Raw genomic sequence first — 18,363 nt, 5'->3', positions numbered from 1 at the left:
ATTTTTTAGTAGAGATGAGGTTTCACCATATTAGCCAGGATGGTCTCGATCTCCTGACCTTGTGATCCACCCGCCTTGGCCTCCCAAGGTGCTGGGATTACAGGCGTGAACCACTGTGCCCAGCCATGGAAGCAATTTTTAAAAGGTAAATATTCTCTTGGTATTCAGAAAACAGTCAGAACACAAGAAACAGCTAAGGTCCTCAAGCCCCTAGGGTGCGGTGTCAGACACTGCCTAGGGGCCACCTGCAGCAGTTGCTCACCTTCCCTCCTCTGGGCACTACCCCACATAGACATCTCTCCAGGGCAGGGGTGACCTGATCACCACCCTCAGGGTCCAGGGTGTCCACAGCTCCTTCTCACTAAGTTAGCCAGTGGACGGGCTGGTTTGTTGTCTGGCAGAAAGAATCAAGCCCCTGACCAACACCAGGGCAAGCCATGCCATAAATGGCACGTGGCTGAACCCTACTTCCGGCAGGTCTGCTGATGGCCCATTGCTCATTCTGGAGGCCATCTGTCTTGCTGACCGTCTAGCCACAGAAGACAGTGCAGGGTTAACTTTCCTTGTCTTCTCATTTTTCCTTTTTCATTTCCTTTTTTCTAACTGCCCAGCAGAATTATCTTAGGAGCTTTTCTGCTAAAACCTGGAGATTCTGATTTAGCAGACCTAGGTGTTCAGCACATAAGAAATTACCAACTAGGGGAACTGACATCTTTGTTTTTCTGTTGACCTACCTCAGAATATGGCACTCCCTGGACAGTCCATCCATGCCCAGAATAGATAGGGCAAACCACGTGGGCAGAACCCAAGTTTTGCTCCAGATCAATCACTAAAAACTGGTTCCTCTGCTGGGTGGTACCCATAAAACAAGATGGCATAGGAAAACAATTCTGAACAAGGTGAGCACTAGACAAATACAGGTACAATTACTCACTGTATTATAATCAACAATATATTTTTAAATGTGGAGTCCTAATTAGGGAAAAGGAGTCAGGCTGGTGGGACCAAGGGAAAGCAGAGAAAGCACATAAGCTGTAATAAGTCTGCCTTTCTTTATGGTCCAGGACACATAATCCTCCTACGTAAATAAGTCACAATCTTCCTGTGACCAGCTATCATCAGACCCTCGACTGATAGAAAAATGCCAATTAGCTCACTGCAACCTTGGCGTTATCAGTACTGCACATAGCTCTCTCCAGAAAACAGCATAAGCACCATTCCATAAAATCCACAGCAAGCCTTTGTCTCCTCACAGTCAGCTCCCTTCTTGCTGACTTGCCCACTGCTTTCTTGCAACGCAGTTTCATACTTGGGATTCTTATGCCTCAGCCATCCGAGTAGCTGGGATTACAGCATGCACTACCACGCCTGGCTACTTTTTGTATTTTTTTCTCCCCGAGACAGAGTCTTGCTCTGTCTCCCAGGCTTCGGTGCAGTGGCATGATCTCGGCTCACTGCAACCTACGACCCCGGGTTCAAGCAATTCTCCTGCCTCAGCCATCTGAGTAGCTGGGATTACAGGCATGTGCCACCATGCCCAGCTAATTTTTGTATTTTTAGTAGAGATGAGGTTTCACCATGTTGGCCAGGCTGGTCTCAAACTCCTGATCTCATGATCAGGCCTGCTTGGCCTCCCAAAGTGCTGGGATTACAGGTATGAGCCACTATGCCCAGCCTATTTTTTGTATTTTTTATAGAGAATGGGTTTCGCTATGTAGCCCAGGCTGGTCTCAAACTCCTGGGCTGATGCAATCCTCCTGCCTTGGCTTCCCAAAGTGTGGGGAATACAGGTGTGAGCCACTGCGCCCAGGCAATTTTTTTTTTTTTTTTTTGAGACGGAGTCTCACTCTGTTGCCTAGGCTGGAGTGCCGTGGCGCAATCTTGGCTCACTGCAACCTCTGCCTCCCAGGTTCAAGTGATTCTCCTGCCTCAGCCTCCTGACCTCACGATCTGCCACCTCGGCCTCCCAAAGTACTGGGATTACAGGCATGAGCCACCGCGAACGGCCCCAATTTTTTTTTTTTTAACTCACCAGTTTGTGGTACCTTTGACAGGAACCACAGGAAACTAATACAGTGTACGTGTGGCTTGACAGCTACACCAGCTTCCACCTCTGTATTCACATGGCTTTCTCCCCTCTGGGTCTCTTCTCCACTTCTTGTACGAGTATCAGTCTTATTATATGTGAACCCACCCTAATCCACTGTGAACTCATTTTAACTAATCACATATAATTTTTTAGAAATCACACCCTATCTCCAAAAAAGATCACAATCACAGGCACTGGGGGTTAGGACTTCAGCATTCCTTCTAGAGGGACACAATTCAAAACACGAGAAGATCTGAGCCAAAAATGGGATGGAGGTGTCCCACCTCTAGAGAGTGACCACATGTTTAGGAAAAATTAAAACTCCCTGAAGAAGAAAAGGAGAAATAAAGTGTTTCCCAGACAAATAAAAACTGAGGGAATGCATCACCACTAGACTCGGCCTACAAGAAGTGTTTAAGGGAGAATGTTATATCTGAAAGCAAACAAATGGTATCTGCCACCAAGAAAAAACAGGAAAGTAAAACCGGACATTCCAGCCTGGGCAAGTGAACGAGACCCCTATCTCTACAAAAAAATAAAATAAAGCTAGGTATGATGGTTCACACCTATAATCCCAGCATTTTGGGAGGCCAATGTGGGAGGATCCCTTCATTCCAGGAGTTTGAGAGTGGCCTGGACAACATAGTAAGATGTTATCTCTCCAAAAATAATAATAATAAAAAAGTCAGGTGTGGTGGCAGGCAGGTACCTGTAGTCCTAGCTACTCAGGAGGCTGAGGTGAGAGGATCACCTGAGCCCTGGAAGTTCAAGGCTGCAGTGAACCATGACTGCACTGTTGCACTTGAGCCTAGGAGATAGAGCATGATTCTGTCTCGAAAAAAATATGTATTTTTTTAAAGTAAAATAAAATAAAAAAAATTAGCTGGGCATGGTGCATGCACCTGTAGTCCCAGCTACTCGGGAGGCTGAGGTAGGAGGATTGCTTGAGCCTGGGACATCCAGGCTACAGTAGGCAGTGACTGTACCATTATGCTCCAACTAAATGGATTAAAATGAGACCCAACTCTATGTTGTCTACAAGAAACTCACTTCACCTATAAAGACACATACTGAAAGTAAAAGAACAAAAAGGCTGGGTGTAGTGGCTCATGCCTATAATCCCAGCACTTTGGGAGACCAAGGTGGGAGGATCACTTGAGGTCAGGAGTTCAAGACCAGCCTGGCCAACATGGTGAAACCCCATCTCTACTAAAAATACAAAAATTAGATGGGCGTGGTGGCGCATGCCTGTAATCCCAGCTACCTGAGAGGCTGAGGCAGGAGAATTGCTTGAACACAGGAGGCAGAGGTTGCACTAAGCTGAGATCGCACCACTGCACTCCAGCCTGGGTGACAGTGAGACTCCATCTCACACAAAAAGAAGAGAAAGTAAAGGGATGCAAAAAAAATATTCCATGCAAATGGAAACCAAAAGTATGCAGGAGTAGCTATACTTAGACAAAATAGACTTTACATGAAAAAACAAAGACAAAGAAGGTCATTATATAATGATAAAGGGATCAATTCAGCAAGAGGATATAACAATTGTAAATATATATGCATCTAATACTGTAGCACCCAGATACATAAAACAAATATTAGAGCTAAAGAGAGAAATGCCAATACAATAATAGTTGGAGAATTCAATACCCATTTTTAGCACCGCAAATCATCTAGGCAGAAAATCAACAAAGCAATATCAGACTTAACTGCACTATAGACCAAATAGACCCAGGCATTTACAGAACATTTCATCCAAAAGCTTCAAAATATATATTCTTCTCACCAGCACACAGAACACTCTCCAGGATAAATCCATGTAGTGGCCACAAATCAACAAATTTTTTAAATTTTAATTTAATTTTTTGAGACACTCTTGTTCTGTTGCCCAGGCTGATGTGCAGTAGTACCATCTGAGCTCACTGTAACCTCCACCACCAGGGCTCAAGCAATCCTCCCACCTCAGCCTCCCGAGTAGCTGGAACTAACTACAGGTGCATGCCACCATGCCCAGCTAATTATTATTTTTTTATTATTATTTTTTTTTAGAGATGGGGTTTTGCTATGTTGCCCAGGCTGGTGTCAAACTCCTGGACTCAAGCAATCTACCTGTCTTGGTCTCCCAAAGTGCTGTGGTTACAGGCATGAGCCACTGTGCCTGGCCAAAAAATTTTTTAAAAATCAAAATCATATCAAGTGTCTTCTTAGATCACAAGGGAATAAAACTAGAAATCAATAAAGAGAACTCTGGGGCCGGGCTTGGTGGCTCATGAATGTAATTATGGCACTTTGGAAGGCTGAGGCAGGAGGATTGCTTGAGCTAGGAGTTTGAGAACAAGCCTAGGCAACAGAAGGAGACTTCATCTCTACAAAAAATTGGAAAAATCAGCCAACCATGGTGGCTCACGCCTGTGGTCCCAGCTACTTGAGAGGCTGAGGTGGGGAAATTGCTTGAGGCTGGGAGGTTGAAGCTGAGCAAGCTGTGATCACACCACTGCACTTCAGCCTGGGTGACAGAGAAAGACTCTGTCTCAAATTTAAACAAAGAAAAACATAGACGAAGGGACTATGTCAAACTAAAAGGCTTCTGCACAGCAAAGGAAACAGCCAACAGAGTGAAGAGACAACCTGTAGAATGGGGGAAAATATTTGTATGTTATTCATCCAATAAGGACTGATATCTAGAGTATACAAGGAACTCAAATAACTCAGTAGCAAAAAATAATAATTCGACTGAAAAGTAGGCAAAGGATCAAACAGGCATCTCTCAAAAGACATATATATGGCCAAGAAATAAATGAAAAAATGCTCAACATCCCTAATCATCAAGGCAATGCAAATCAAAATCTTAAAAAAAGAGATATGATATTCCCAGTTAGAGTGGCTATTATCAAAAAACCAGGCCAGGCTCAGTGGCTCACACCTGTAATCTCAGTACTTCCGGAGGCCAAGGTGGGTGGATTGTTTGAGTCCAGGAGTTCAAGACCAGCCTTGCCGGCATGGCAAAATCCTGTCTCTATAAAAATATAAAAATTAGCTGGGCGTGGTGGCGCACACCTGTAGTCCCAGCTACTCAGGAGGCTGAGGCATGAGAATCACTTGAACCCAGGAGGCAGAGGTTGCAGTGAGGTGAGATCATGGCACTGCGCTCCAGCCTGGATGACACGGCAAGACTCTGTCTCAAAAAACAAACAAACAAACAAACAAAAACCAATGCTGGTAAGGATATGGAGTAAAGGAAATTCTTATACACTGTGGGAATGTAAGTTAGTACAACCTTTATGGAAAACCTTTATGGAGGTTTCTCAAAAACTAAAAATAAAACTAGCATGTGATTCAGCAATCCCACTACTATTTGTCCAAAAGAAAGGAAATTTGTGTGTCAAAGGAATATCTGCACCCATGTTTAATATAGCACTATTCACAATAGCCAAGATAGGGAATCAATGTAACTGTCTGTCAACATACAAACTGATAAAGAACATGTGGTATACACGTACAGGAATACTATTTAGCCATAAAAGGAATGGAATCATATCCTGTGTGGCAACACAGATGAGCCTGGAGAATCTCAAGTCAGGAACAAAAAGACAGATATTGCATGTTCTCATTCACATGTGAGAGCTAAGAAAAAAAATTGAGTGAATGGAAATATAGAGTAGAATTGTGATTATTAGAGACTGGAATGCATGGGAGAGGGGAGGATAGGGAGAGGTTGGTTAAGATACAAAATTACACCAGGCGCGGTGGCTCACGTGGTCAGGAGTTTGAGACCAGCCTGACCAACATGGTGAAACCCTGTCTCTGCTAAAAATACAAAAATTAGCTGGGCGTGGTGGCACATGCCTGTAATCCCAGCTACTTAGGAGGCTGAGGTAGGAGAACTGCTTGACTCGGGAGGCGGAGATTGCAGTGAGCCAAGATTGCGCCACGGAACTCCAGCCTGGGCGACAGAGTGAGACTCTGTCTCAAAAAAAAAAAAAAAAAAAAAGATACAAAATTACAGCTAGATAGGAGGAATGAGTTCTGGTGCTCTGCAATTCTGTAGGGTGAATATTGTTAACTACAATTTATTACATACTATAGTGTCAAAGAACTAGAAGACAAAAAGGTTAGTAATGTGTAAGGTTCCCCATACAATGGAAAATAGGGCTTTAAAACACAGCCTTAATCCTCCAAGACCTTACATTATTACCATTAGGTTGGAGAGAGAGGGGAACACTCACTGCACAAACACTAAACAAACAAAAAACACTACAAACACACATATACTAATCTATAAAATGAGGCTGATCATCCCTGACACACATACCTCAGATGTGCTACAAGGATCCAAGGAGACTTACATACATCTTAAGCAAAGTTCTCTTGGATTTATCTACATATTTATTGTGGACTTATTATTATTTATTATTTATTGTAGATTTATCCACATATTTATTGTTCTATCTACATATTTATTGTGGACTTATTATTTATTATTCATTGTATATTTATCCACATATTTATTGTTCTCTTGGATTTATCCACGTATTTATTGCTAGGAACCTTTCTAGGAATTTAGGATACATTATTGAAGACACAAAGGTTCTGCTCTTGGTTTACAATTCAACAAGGCAAGGGGATACTGGTAATCAACAATATCCCCTATATTTAAGAAGTGTAGGACTTGTAGCCCCAGCTACTGGGGAGGCTGAGGCTGCAGTGAGCCGTGATCCTGTCACTGAACTCCAACCTGGGCAACAGAATGAGACTCTGTCTCAAAATAAATAAATAAATAAATAAATAAATACATAAATAAATAAATAAATAAATATTTTAAAAGGCCATGCTAGAAGATGTTAAGTGCTACAGAGAAAACAAGGCACAGGCCTAGGTCAGGTGTGCTGAGAATGGTGGTGGGGAGGAAAGAGCATGTTGGCTGGAGAAAGGGCCGTGTTAGTACTAGTTTGGAAGGAGGTGAAGGCAGGAGCTATATGACTACCAGGGGAAGACTGCTGCAGGCATAGCCGGGGCAAAGGCCCTAACGTACCCAGGGACCAACAGGGAGGCCCGAGTGGCTTGAGCAAGAGAGTGATCAGTGAGTAGGAGAAGGTAGCAGGAGAAGCTAGAGAAGACTGAACTTTATAGGCCACAAAAGACTAAGGCTTTGGGGAGGAAAAGGAAGAGAAAAAAAAATAAAAATAAAAAAGATTTTTTAAAAAAAGGTTCTGGCTGTTCTTATTCTAGAGGATGGAGTAGCCATGAAAGGGCCCTGGGTGCAGGGTGGCAGGCCTGTCTATGTTACTGGCTGCCAGGCTGAGAACAGACAACAGATAACAAACGCTCAATTAGCTAGCCTTATATTCAGGAAAACAACAACAACAAAGGCTCAGACCGGGGCAATGGCACCAGCAGCAATGGCATGTGGCTGGACTCTCAAAAGCATCTGTGAAGGACTGCAACAGACTGGACAAAGTGTCTACAGACACAAGCCAAAATAAGTTCAAGTTTTCCAGGTTCAATCAGTTGCTCCTGTGTCAGATAGGGAGGTCTGTGGGTAAAGCAAGACTTGAGGGGATCGTGAGCAAATTGGCACTGACAGACTGGCCCAAGACCCCTACCCTTGGATATGCTAAGCAGGCGTGTGAGCTGGAAGGGGTTTGGAGAGCTAATAAAGGCAATCCTTCATCGTGTATAGGAGAGACCACTGTCGGCAACTTCCCTAAAGATACATGCTCTACAACCTCCACCTGACACCACAGTGTACTCACAACAAAGACAGAATCAACTTGCATTTTCTCCATAATGCAAAGAAATGATGGTGCAGGTAGACCTGGAAAACCCAAGAGATCAACCTGAAAATTATCATAAACAATGAGAGAACCCAGTAAGCTGGGGACATACAAAGTTAAAATCAATAACTGCCTTCCTATTATACAAATAGGTTAGAAACATGGAAGGAGAGAGCTCCGATTTGTAGTAGCAACTAGAAAAATAGTATGTTACAAATGTGCAACACCTACTTGAGAAGAATTTTAAAATATTGAATAAGACTTGAAGAACTGAAAAGGGCTGGGCACAGTGGCTCATGCCAATAATCCCAGGACTTTGGGAGGTCAGGGTGAGAGTATCACTTGAGGTCAGGAGTTCCAAGCCAGAAGTTGAAGACCAGCCTAAGCAACGCAGTGAAACCCCACTCTACAGAAAATTTAAAAATTAACTGGGTCTGGTAGCATGTGCCTTAAGTCCAGTTATTCAGGAGGCTAAGGTGGATCACTTGAGCCCAGGAGTTTGAGGCTGCAGTGTACTGCAGCCTCGGTGACAGAGCAAGAAGACCCTGTCTCAAAATAAATAAATAAATAAATTAATTAATTAATTAATTTTAATTTAAAAGAAATCTATTCCTGGATTTTCAGAGAGGAAAGGAAAAAAAGGCTGGGTGTGGTGGCTCATGCCTGTAATCCAGCTCTTGGGAGGCCGAGGCAGGCAGATTACCTGAAGTCAGGAGTTCGAGACTAGCCTGGCCAACGTGGTGAAACGCTGTTTCCACTAAAAGTACGAAAATCAGCCAGGTGTGGTGGCGCATGCCTGTAATCCCAGCTACTTGGGAGGCTGAGGCAGGAGAATCGCTTGAACCCGGGAGGCGGAGGTTACAGTGAGCCGAGACTATACCACTGCACTCCAGCCTGGGCAACACAGTAAGACTCTGTCTCAAAAAGTATATATATATATATACACACATATATTTATATAAAAATATATATTTATAAAAAATTATATAAATATATATTTATAATATATGCCTTATTATAATAAAAATATATTTATATTTATATATATAATAAAAAAAGTTTTTAAAGGTATATTCTGTCTTAGAAAGGCTTAATTTTTTTTTTTTTTTTTTTTTGAGACGGAGTCTTTCTCTGTCCCCCAGGCTGGAGTGCGGTGGCGCGATCTTGGCTCACCGCAACCTCCACCTCCTGGGTTCACACCATTCTCCTGCCTCAGCCTCCCAAGTAGCTGGGACCACAGGCGCCCACCAACACGCCCGGCTAATTTTTTTGTATTTTTTTTTTTTTAGTAGAGACGGGGTTTCACCGTGTTAGCCAGGATGGTCTCGATCTCCTGACCTCGTGATCCACCCGCCTCGGCCTCCCAAAGTGCTGGGATTACAGGCTTGAGCCACCGCGCCCGGCCTTTTTTTTTTTTTTTAAGAGATGAGATCTCACTATGTTGCCCAGGCCAGTCTCAAATCCTGAGATCATGTGATCCATCTGCCTCAGCCCCCCCAAAATGCCAGGATTATAAGCATGAACTACCATGCCTGGCCTTTAATATAATTTTAAAAGTTAATTCTCTCAAAATTAACCTATAAGTAAATTGAGGTTCAAAACCAGTTGATTCTGTGAAAAAATATTTATGAAATAACAATCAGGAAAATTCTGAAAAAGAACAATGAAGGACAAAACTTCCCAGATAATAGAACATAATAATTAGTCTAAAATAATTTAAGGTTGTTCATGAATATACAGAGAAATCAGTAAAAGGAGATCCCAGAAATAGGTCCAAATGCAGTCAAAAATTTCATCACTGATCTAGGTCGCTTTGAGTATCTGGAACTTATTCAATCACAAAAACCTGGAAAAAAAATTAAGGTAGGTCCCTACTACTTTATTCACCCAAATGAATACTAACTGGATCTAAGATTAAGTTTTTAATGCCCTAAAAGGAAGTATTAGAGACTTAAAAAAGTCACAATGGGCTAAGTGTGGTGGCTCACGCCTATAATCTCAGCACTTCGGGAGGCTGAGATGGGAGGATCGCTGGAGCCCAGGAGTTCAAGAACAACCTGGGCAACATAGTAAGACCCCGTCTCTACAAAAAAAATTTCTTAAAATCCACAATAGCCAGGTGTGGTGGCATGCGCCTGTAGTCCCAGCTACTCAGGAGGCCGAGGCAGGAGGAATACTCGAGCGCAGCAGATTGAGGCTGCAGTGAGCCATGTTGTTGCCATTGCACTCCAACCTGGGAGACTGAGCAAAACTCTGTCTCAAAAAGAAAGAAAGGAAAAAAAAAGTCGGCCGGGCACGGTGGCTCATGCCTGTATTTCCAGCACCTTGGGGAGGCCAAGGCAGACGGATCACTTGAGGTCAGGGGTTCGAGACCAACCTGGGCAACATGGTGAAACCCCATCTCTACTAAAAATACAAAAATTAGCCAGGCATGGTGGTGCACGCCTGCAATCCCAGCTACTCAGGAGGCTGAGGCAGGAGAATCGCTTGAACCCAGGAGGCGGAGGTTGCAATGAGCCGACCACTGCACTCCAGCACTCCAGTCTGGGCGACAGTGAGATCCTGACTCAAGAAAAAAAAAAAAAACAAAAGAAAAAGAAAAAAAGTCACAATTCAGTGAATTTAAAACAGAACCACCACATCTGACCTACAGTGAGAAGGATGCTCCTAGAATACAGGTAGGTCTCTGTCTCTTTTTTTTTAAAGACAGGAGACAGGGTCTCACTGTGTTGCCCAGGCTTGAGTGCAGTGGTGTGATTATGGCTCACTGCTGCCTCAAACTCCTGGGCTCAAGCCATCTTCTGCCTTAGCCTTCCAAAGTGCTGGGATTACAGGCGTAAGCCACTGCACCCGGCATTGAATCCTTTAAAGGAAGAGATCCTTCTAAGTTATGCCATTTTCAGGCATTTTTTGTTAAGCTATAATTAAAGGTATTGTCCACTCTGTCAACACAGCTTCTTACTCATGTGGGCCATGTGAGCCCATCCTTCCTTCAGCTTTATCAAAGGGTTCTGGAAGATACTGCATGTGCTCTGTAATCACAAGAAAAACTACAGAATCCAACACTGTTTGTGCCTCAGCAACCAAATTTAAACCAATGATAATCATCCTGAATTGGGTCATTTTGCATTTTATCTTAAACTACTTAGCCAGGCCTAGGAGCCCTCCTCTCTATAATAGAAATAACAGTACCTACTGAATAGGTTGCCGTGAAGATTAAATAACTTAAAATACGCAACAGCATTTAGAATAGGGCCTGACAGCACACTCGTTGGGGGTGGGCAGGATCTAAATTTAAAAGAACATTCCCTAGGACTGGAAAGTCCCTGCCACTTGTGGTTCTGGATGAGAGGCCCTCCCCTGAGCTGGGGTGGGCTCTTCAGTCCATCCCCATGGAGAGGTCAACGGCATGGCTGTTGCATCCCATGAAGTCCTGGTGCACTCTACCACCCATGGGCGGGTGAGTGAAGTTTGGAGAGCTGTCCTAAAGAACCAGGGACACTTCTGGCCTTTTCTATCCCTGCTAGTTCTCCCGTATGTCCAGCATAGGGAACACTCTGGGTGGCTGCTGGCTTTTTGGGCAATCCCACATCCGTGAGCAGAGAGCCAATACAAAGTCTCAGTCCTGCTGGCAAAGCTAAGTCCCTTCTGCAGAAGTCACAGCAGCTACTGAGCAAGATAAGGGTCCTGCTGGACTTCTCCCAAGAGCAAAGATACATCTTGTTTGAGTTCTTAATGCTTCCTTCTCAGCGTGGTTTACGGGGCCCCCTTTCCCCTTCCCCCAGTGTGGTCAGAGGACCCATCTTTCACCCAGTGTAGAAGGCCTGTGAGCTCTGGGGCTGTGGCCTGGCCCATTCAGACCAGGCCGGGCCTCCAATGGGAAAGCTGAGCCTTTCCCTTCCCACAAAATGACAGTGGTGGGAGAGAATCTTCCTGGACAGCAAAGACAAAAGGTTAAAAGTCAAGTCAGGTACTTTTGACAGCCAATGGATGTTAACGGGGGTGCTTTCAGCTTCCAAGGTAGATGAGTCCTTGAGAATTCCCAGGAGCCGAGACGTTCCTGAGAGGAGCAGCCAGGAGGGTGGATGAGGTCTCCAGCTGAATGTTTAAAGGAACAGTGGGCTGGGGAAAGGAACTGAGGAGGTCACAGGGGAGGCGAGAGGAGTAGGCGAGAGGAAAGAAGAGGAGTGGAGGGGAGGAACGGAGAAGGACGAGAGAAGGGAGGAGGGGAGGGAGGAGGAGGGGAAGGGAAGGGGGAGGAGAAGATGGTGGAGAGGGAGGAGGAGGGGGGAAGAAGAGGGGCAGGTGCCAAGGTGTGTGTGCCCTCCTTCCTCAGGCAAGGACTCGGTCCACAGAGGAACAACTGGCCTTGGGTTTGTCGTCCAGTGATGGCTTCTCCTCTACCCCAATTAGCCACACATTCCTGGGTTTTGATCACTCAGTCACCTCATCCACTACCATGAGTCCCACCTCTATACAGTCAAGCATTCTCCACAGCCCCACTCAGAACCCACAGGTCCTTCCACCCATTCTGTGTCCGAGGTCCTCCCTTCTAGAGCAGGTCTTACTCCATTTCTCCTGGCCAGACAGGGACCATATTTTCTGAAACAAAGCGCTGAGGAGTGAGAGTTTACTTATGGAGATCAACTGTTACTCACTTGCTGTTATCCACTGGATCAAAGAAAAGAACTGAATCTTTCTAAGGGAATACAGAGGTCAGGGATGAAGTTTCTATTTTTAAAGACAGGGTAAGCAAAGATGCCAGTAGCCTCCTATTTCTTGACTCAATTATTCCATCAGACAGGCAAAACTTTTCATGTATGATGTCATCATGTGTTGGGAGGTACAGAGAATCCTTAAAATCCAGTGGTGGCAGGGAAGGTGGTACAGTCATTTAAGAGGATCATTTGGCACATCAAGTTACAACAGGCAGGAAGAACAAAAAACAAAAGCAGGCTCTCTGCTCAAGCAGTCCAAGTCTTTGCATGTACTCTATATGTCCAGAGTGAGACACAGATGGGCAGCATTATCTTAGAGAAAACCGGGAACATCCTTAACTGAATAATGTAATCATGCCATGGAATATTATATGTCTGTCAAAATGTAGGCAGACTGGGCACTGTGTAATGTGCTTATAATTCCAGCAATTTGGGAGGCCGAGACAGGAGGATGGCTTGATCCCAGGAGTTCAAGATCAACATAGGCAACATAATGAGAGCCCCATCGTTATTTAAAAAAAAAAAAAAAAAAGAGAAAATGTAGGTAAATCAAAAACAAAAAACAAATGTATGTGGATCTGTTCCTTGTTCTGGCATGGAAAGAATTTCAAGGCATATTGTTGGGCAAATAAAGCAAGCTGCAGAACAGTATGATAGCATTTACGTAAAAACAGAGCAAGGAACAAACTTAGTATGTAAATGCAAAGGAAAACATCTGTCAGGGTACGCCCCAAACTCAGATGGGAGGGAGGAGGGATGCTAGTTGTTTCTGTAAAGCTGTCTCTCTGATAAGAATAAGTGACTATTTAAAATCTTTTTAAGATTTTAAGATCGGTGGCCTATGTAAAGCCAATTACACTTGATCTTTATTTATTGTTTTTCAAATTATCCATCAGTAACAATCTGAAAAATATAGACTTCACACAGGCAATCCAGGTTAAAGAAACTTGAGGAGCTGTATCTAGGGTAGTTGGAAATGAAAATCTTTTTGCAATGGATACCCCTCAGAAAATTATAGATTACAAACTGCAGACTCATGGGGGTCACACAAATAATCAGAACCGCAAATATCAAATGTCACCAACTACAGGGACACAGTTTAAGCCCTATTGGCTCATAGAAACACCAGTAAAGCATTAAGTCCACCTCTGACCCGTCTCTACAAAGTAGTGTACTTGGGCACCAAATGCACCATTTTTTTTTTTAAAGCTTCGTTCAGGGCAGCCCCACACAGGTTCAGCCACCCTCAACATTGCCTCCAGGAGGCTCTGCCCCACCCTTTCCTGACAAGTGGGAAAGGAATGCTGCAGGACCTTGAACCCCTAGGTCAATCAGCCTGGCCTTCCCAGGGATGGTTCCCTGCTTACTCTATTTACGAGCTCAAAGTGCTGGGTAGTCAGCTGGCAATGAAAAGGCCTGGTCCCGGAAGTGACCACTGCCCCAAAGCCTAGAAAGATAGCTGGCGGGGTTCAAATTCAGCTTGCTTCATTCAGGCCCACTGTACTGAGCCAAATCACCCCAGGGCATGGCTCAGACCTCATCTGGAGGAGGCACGAAATCCATGATCCCGGCCCCTTAGCACCGTCCCCTCCCCACCCCCACCACCGAACACACACCTGTAAAGCCTGTAAAGAGCTCTTTGGGAACTGTTCTGAATGGCTATCACAGCCACTAGATCCAAGACCCTCTGAATGATGAGTAACAGTCAAAGAAGAATTTTAACAACTAAAGCGATGACCTTGAGCCTAATTTCTTTCTCTGTAAAATGAAAGTGTTGGACTGTCATTCCCAGATTTCAGTACTAGTAAAATTATCAAAACAAAAAAATAATGAATTACTGAGGTTTTAGTTTGCCAAGTGAGAATTTTTTCTCAAAAATTACAAACTATATGTGTCACCATCATTTCCTAAAAGGAATAACATTTAAATCAAAAAAGTTGAAAAGAGGTAATATCAGAATAAGCGCAGCCACCCCAAGGCAGGCCAGTAGGCAACGGCTCCGACCAAGGAGATCCCGGAGCGGCTCTTCGGCTGTCAGCAAAGGGTCTGCATCTGCCCGGATCCTGACATTCTGGGTACGTCTCAACGACGCGGCAAACAAGCGTCCACTCCCAATGCGAGCAAGTTTAAAACCCAGGAACATCGATACCAGGCGCCGGAGTGAAGCATTTCCAGGCCTCCGCGGGTTGCCCCGGGCCGCGGCGAGGACCCGCACCCCGGTTCCCCAGCCGCTCGCCGGGCCCTCGCTCCCGCCGCGCCCCAGGCACCTCCGGGCCTCGCGCCCTCCCCGGATCCCCTAGCCCGCGTACCCGGACCCCCGAATCCCGGGGGGCCGCTGTCCTCCGCCGGCGCCCGCGGCCGCGTCCGCCCAAGGTCGGCGCGAGCGGGCCGTGGGCCTTGTGGGCCCGGCGGGCAGGGGCGCCCCTGGCCGGGTCCGGGCCGCGTCCCAGACCGGAGGCCGCAGGCCAGAGCCACTCCGGGTCCCGCTCCCGTTCCTGCCGGCAGCCGCGGAGGCGCGGGGCCTGCGAGGCGGCACTCACCCGGGCGACGCCATGAGCGCAGCGAGGTCTCCGCTCCCGCCTCCTCCGCTTCCTCCGCGCGGCCGCGGCTCGGCGCCGGGGAGGGGCCTGGCCCGCCGGCCGCCCGCCCGCTCCGGGACGCGCTCCAGGGATGGAGGTGGGGTGAGGTGGGCCCTGGGTCCTCTCGGAGCAGCCCCGGGACGGCCAGGGCGGGGTGGGGGCGGGGCGGCCCAGGTCAGCCCGCAGCCCGCCCAACGCCCACCTGCCCAGGTGCCCGGAGGCCAGAACTCGCCGGGCGGTGCCTGCGGTGCCAAAAGCTGCAGGATAACCTGCCCCCGGGCCACGAACCTGCCCCAGGGCCTTACTGAACACACTTTTCTGTAATTGGAGTTTAATTTCTGTAAGAAAAGCCTTTTCTTTAGCCCCGAAGCGTAAGGCGTTATTATTAAGCAAAACAATAACTTTCCTACTTCTTACTTGCAGTGCTGTGTTGGACGAGTTGCTGGCCTCTCTGGGACGGTACCCGTTGTAAAATGTGTGTAAAGTGGCATTATGAAGCTCTAGGCAATGCGAAGCACTTTTATTATTCTTTATAGTGTGTTATTAAGTAAAAATAATGAATCTGCAGTTCCTCCAGTGAGGTTTCACAACTACTCTTACAAGTTACGAGTCCTTAGGCAGGTAGATTTTTCAGCTTCAGTTCTTGTCTCTGCAAAATGAGTTTCCAAAAATGATCTAAGTGAAAATGCTTAATAAAAAGCTCTGGACAATGTAAACCATTGTTGATAACATTTTTAGTGTTATGTTAAATATCACTGTTCGAACGCAGTGGCTCACGTCTATAATCCCACCACTTTGGGAGGCCGAGGCAGGAGGATCGACTGAGCCCAGGAGTTCGAGATCAGCCTGGGCAACATATTGAGACGACCCCCTGCCCGCCCCGCCCTGTTTCATTTTTAAAAATAAAATTAAAGTTAAAAATAAAATATCATTAACAATCACTATTTAAAAATGTTTACTACTATTAAGAATACAAGACAGCAAAGCAGTGATTAAAACCTTAGCTCTGAAGCCAGAATACCTGTGTTGGAATCTTGGGCTCCACCAATTACCAGATCCAGGAGCCCCTGCAAGATAGAACCTTTCCAGGGCCACAGTTCCTTATTTGAAAAATAAGGCTAAAAATAAGTCCCTTCCTCTCTGTGAAGATTAAATGATTTAATATTTGTAACCATTTGTAACTATTTTTAAATGTTAGTAAACATTGCGTGATGCATGGTCTCTTTTCCTCCTGGGAGAATCCAGTCAATGTTTCTGAGCCTCCTTGTCCTCTTCAGTAAAGAAATTCATAACTGCTGCCTTGAGTTCAGAAGATAATTAATGCTCTGTAAATGGGAGCTGATAAGTAAAGCCACGGGAACTTGTGACACCCAAAATAAGGACAAATCCAGGAGGACCAGGGTTAGGAAGAGTTTGAGGCGTGGGAAATCCTAAATCCTAAATGCCTGATTCAAGGGAGTAATGAAATGATGGAGATCAGACTAAAAGAGCTTGTTTGTTTGAGACAGGATCTTGCCTTGTCGCCCAGGCCAGAGTGCAATGGCGAGATCTTGGCTCACTGCAACCTCCACTTCCCGGGTTCAAGCAATTCTGCCTCAGCCTCCCAGTAGCTGGGACTACAGGCGCCCACTACCACACCTGGCTAATTCTTTTATTTTTAGTAGAGACAGGGTTTCCCCATGTTGGTCAGGCTGGTCTCAAACTCCCAACCTCAGGTGATCTGCCTGCCTCAGCCTCCCAAAGTGCTGGGGTTACAGGTGTGAGCCACCATGCCTGGCCTAAAATAAGCATTCTTTTAAACATAAGCAATACATGTTTACTGACATAAAATCTGGTTCAGAAACCGATAACCCCCAAATATGGCACTTCAACAAGCTGAACTGAAGAAGCCTCAAGGTCTCTCTGATCTCCCTCCCCACTGGTTTCTCCCAAAACACAAGATGTCTTTATCTGCCTAAAGTCCAGACCTTCCAAGGAGAACAACTGTTTTTCTTGCCCTCCCTGTAAGACCAAGAATGTAACCACACCTGAAAAGACCCTTTCATAGGATAGTGTACAAGTTAATCTCTGTGCCCTGATCCATTCCTTCTCCCTAGTAATCCTTTATTGCCCCTCGAAAGAATTCCTCTTTCTCCCCTCCTGTAAGTTGTTTTGCCAAGATGGTCTACAAGCTTCTGAACCCTGTTGGGTGGTGGGAAATCATTCTGTAATTCTCCCTGTGTACACATTCATAAAATTTGTATGCCTTTTCTTCAATTAATCTGCTTTTTCTGAGTTGATTTTTCAGTAAATCTTCAGAGGGCAAGGGGAAACCTTCCCGTGGCCCATACACTTAACATGAATTTTAGCATCCCACTGTATGGTTAGACCATCATGTTTAACCAAACCCTACTGTTGGACATAAATATTGTTACCAGTATTTCATTATTATAAGGAATGTGAGTAATAAATATCCTTATAGCCAAAGCATCCCATAAACATCAATGATTATTTCCTTATGCCAAATTTTGAAGAGTTGAATTTCTAGATCAATAGGATATCAGTATTTTAAGGCTCTTCCGATACATACATACTCTGTGTATGTGTATACCTACACACATACAAAAACACTAATACACATATACTTAAATACATAATACACATACACACATATGTATACATATACCTGCACACATATATACAGATGCACAAATATACACATACACAACATATACACACATATGTACAGACTGCCTTCCCAGCAAAATCACCTGATAGTCCTAGTTTTCCAAAACACTGTATAACTTTTACAATTTTTCAAAATCATTGCCAATTTCATAGGTTAAAAACCAGTATTTTAGGCCAGTTACAGTGGCTCATGCCTGTAATCTCAGCACTTTGGGAGGCCGAGGCGGGTGGATCACTTGAGGTCAGAAGTTTGAGACAGCCTGGCCAACATGGTGAAACCCCATCTCTACTAAAAATACAAAAATTAGCTGGGTGTGGTGGCGTGTGCCTGTAGTCCCAGCTACTTAGGAGGCTGAGGCAGGAGAATTGCTTGAACCCAGGAGGTGGAGGCTGCAGTGACTGCAGCCACTGCACTCTAGCCTGGGTGACAGACTGTCTCAAAAATAAAAATAAAAAATAATTTAAAAAATAATAATAAATAAAATTGGCCGGTGCTGTGCCTCATGCCTGTAATCCCAGTCGGAGGCTGAGGTGGG

At 45.1% G+C, this 18,363-nt stretch overlaps 1 protein-coding gene across 11 annotated transcripts in view; it reads right to left on the bottom strand.

The window, feature by feature from the left end:
* Positions 1-18,363, bottom strand: part of URGCP (upregulator of cell proliferation) — a 52,385-nt gene that overhangs the window by 16,855 nt on the left and 17,167 nt on the right. For 3 of the 11 annotated variants that reach the window (XM_058445352.1, XM_058445348.1, XM_058445358.1), the window contains exon 3: positions 15,578-15,809. The exons of 3 other annotated variants lie outside the window; for them this stretch is intronic. In XM_058445352.1, coding sequence (XP_058301335.1) covers positions 15,578-15,651 — 74 coding nt within the window. In that variant the 5' untranslated portion in view covers positions 15,652-15,809. Of the gene's footprint in view, positions 1-734; positions 6,886-14,890; positions 15,053-15,121; positions 15,229-15,577; positions 15,810-18,363 lie in introns of those variants that run through there. 5 more of the 11 variants (XM_032758224.2, XM_032758225.2, XM_032758228.2 and 2 more) reach the window with 4 other exon arrangements.

This window comes from Hylobates moloch, unplaced genomic scaffold (assembly GCF_009828535.3).
Source record: "Hylobates moloch isolate HMO894 unplaced genomic scaffold, HMol_V3 SCAFFOLD_1, whole genome shotgun sequence".
Taxonomy (NCBI): Eukaryota; Metazoa; Chordata; class Mammalia; order Primates; family Hylobatidae; genus Hylobates; species Hylobates moloch.
The sequence above is the reverse complement of the archived record's forward strand: the minus strand, read 5'-3'. Positions and strand labels throughout refer to the sequence as shown.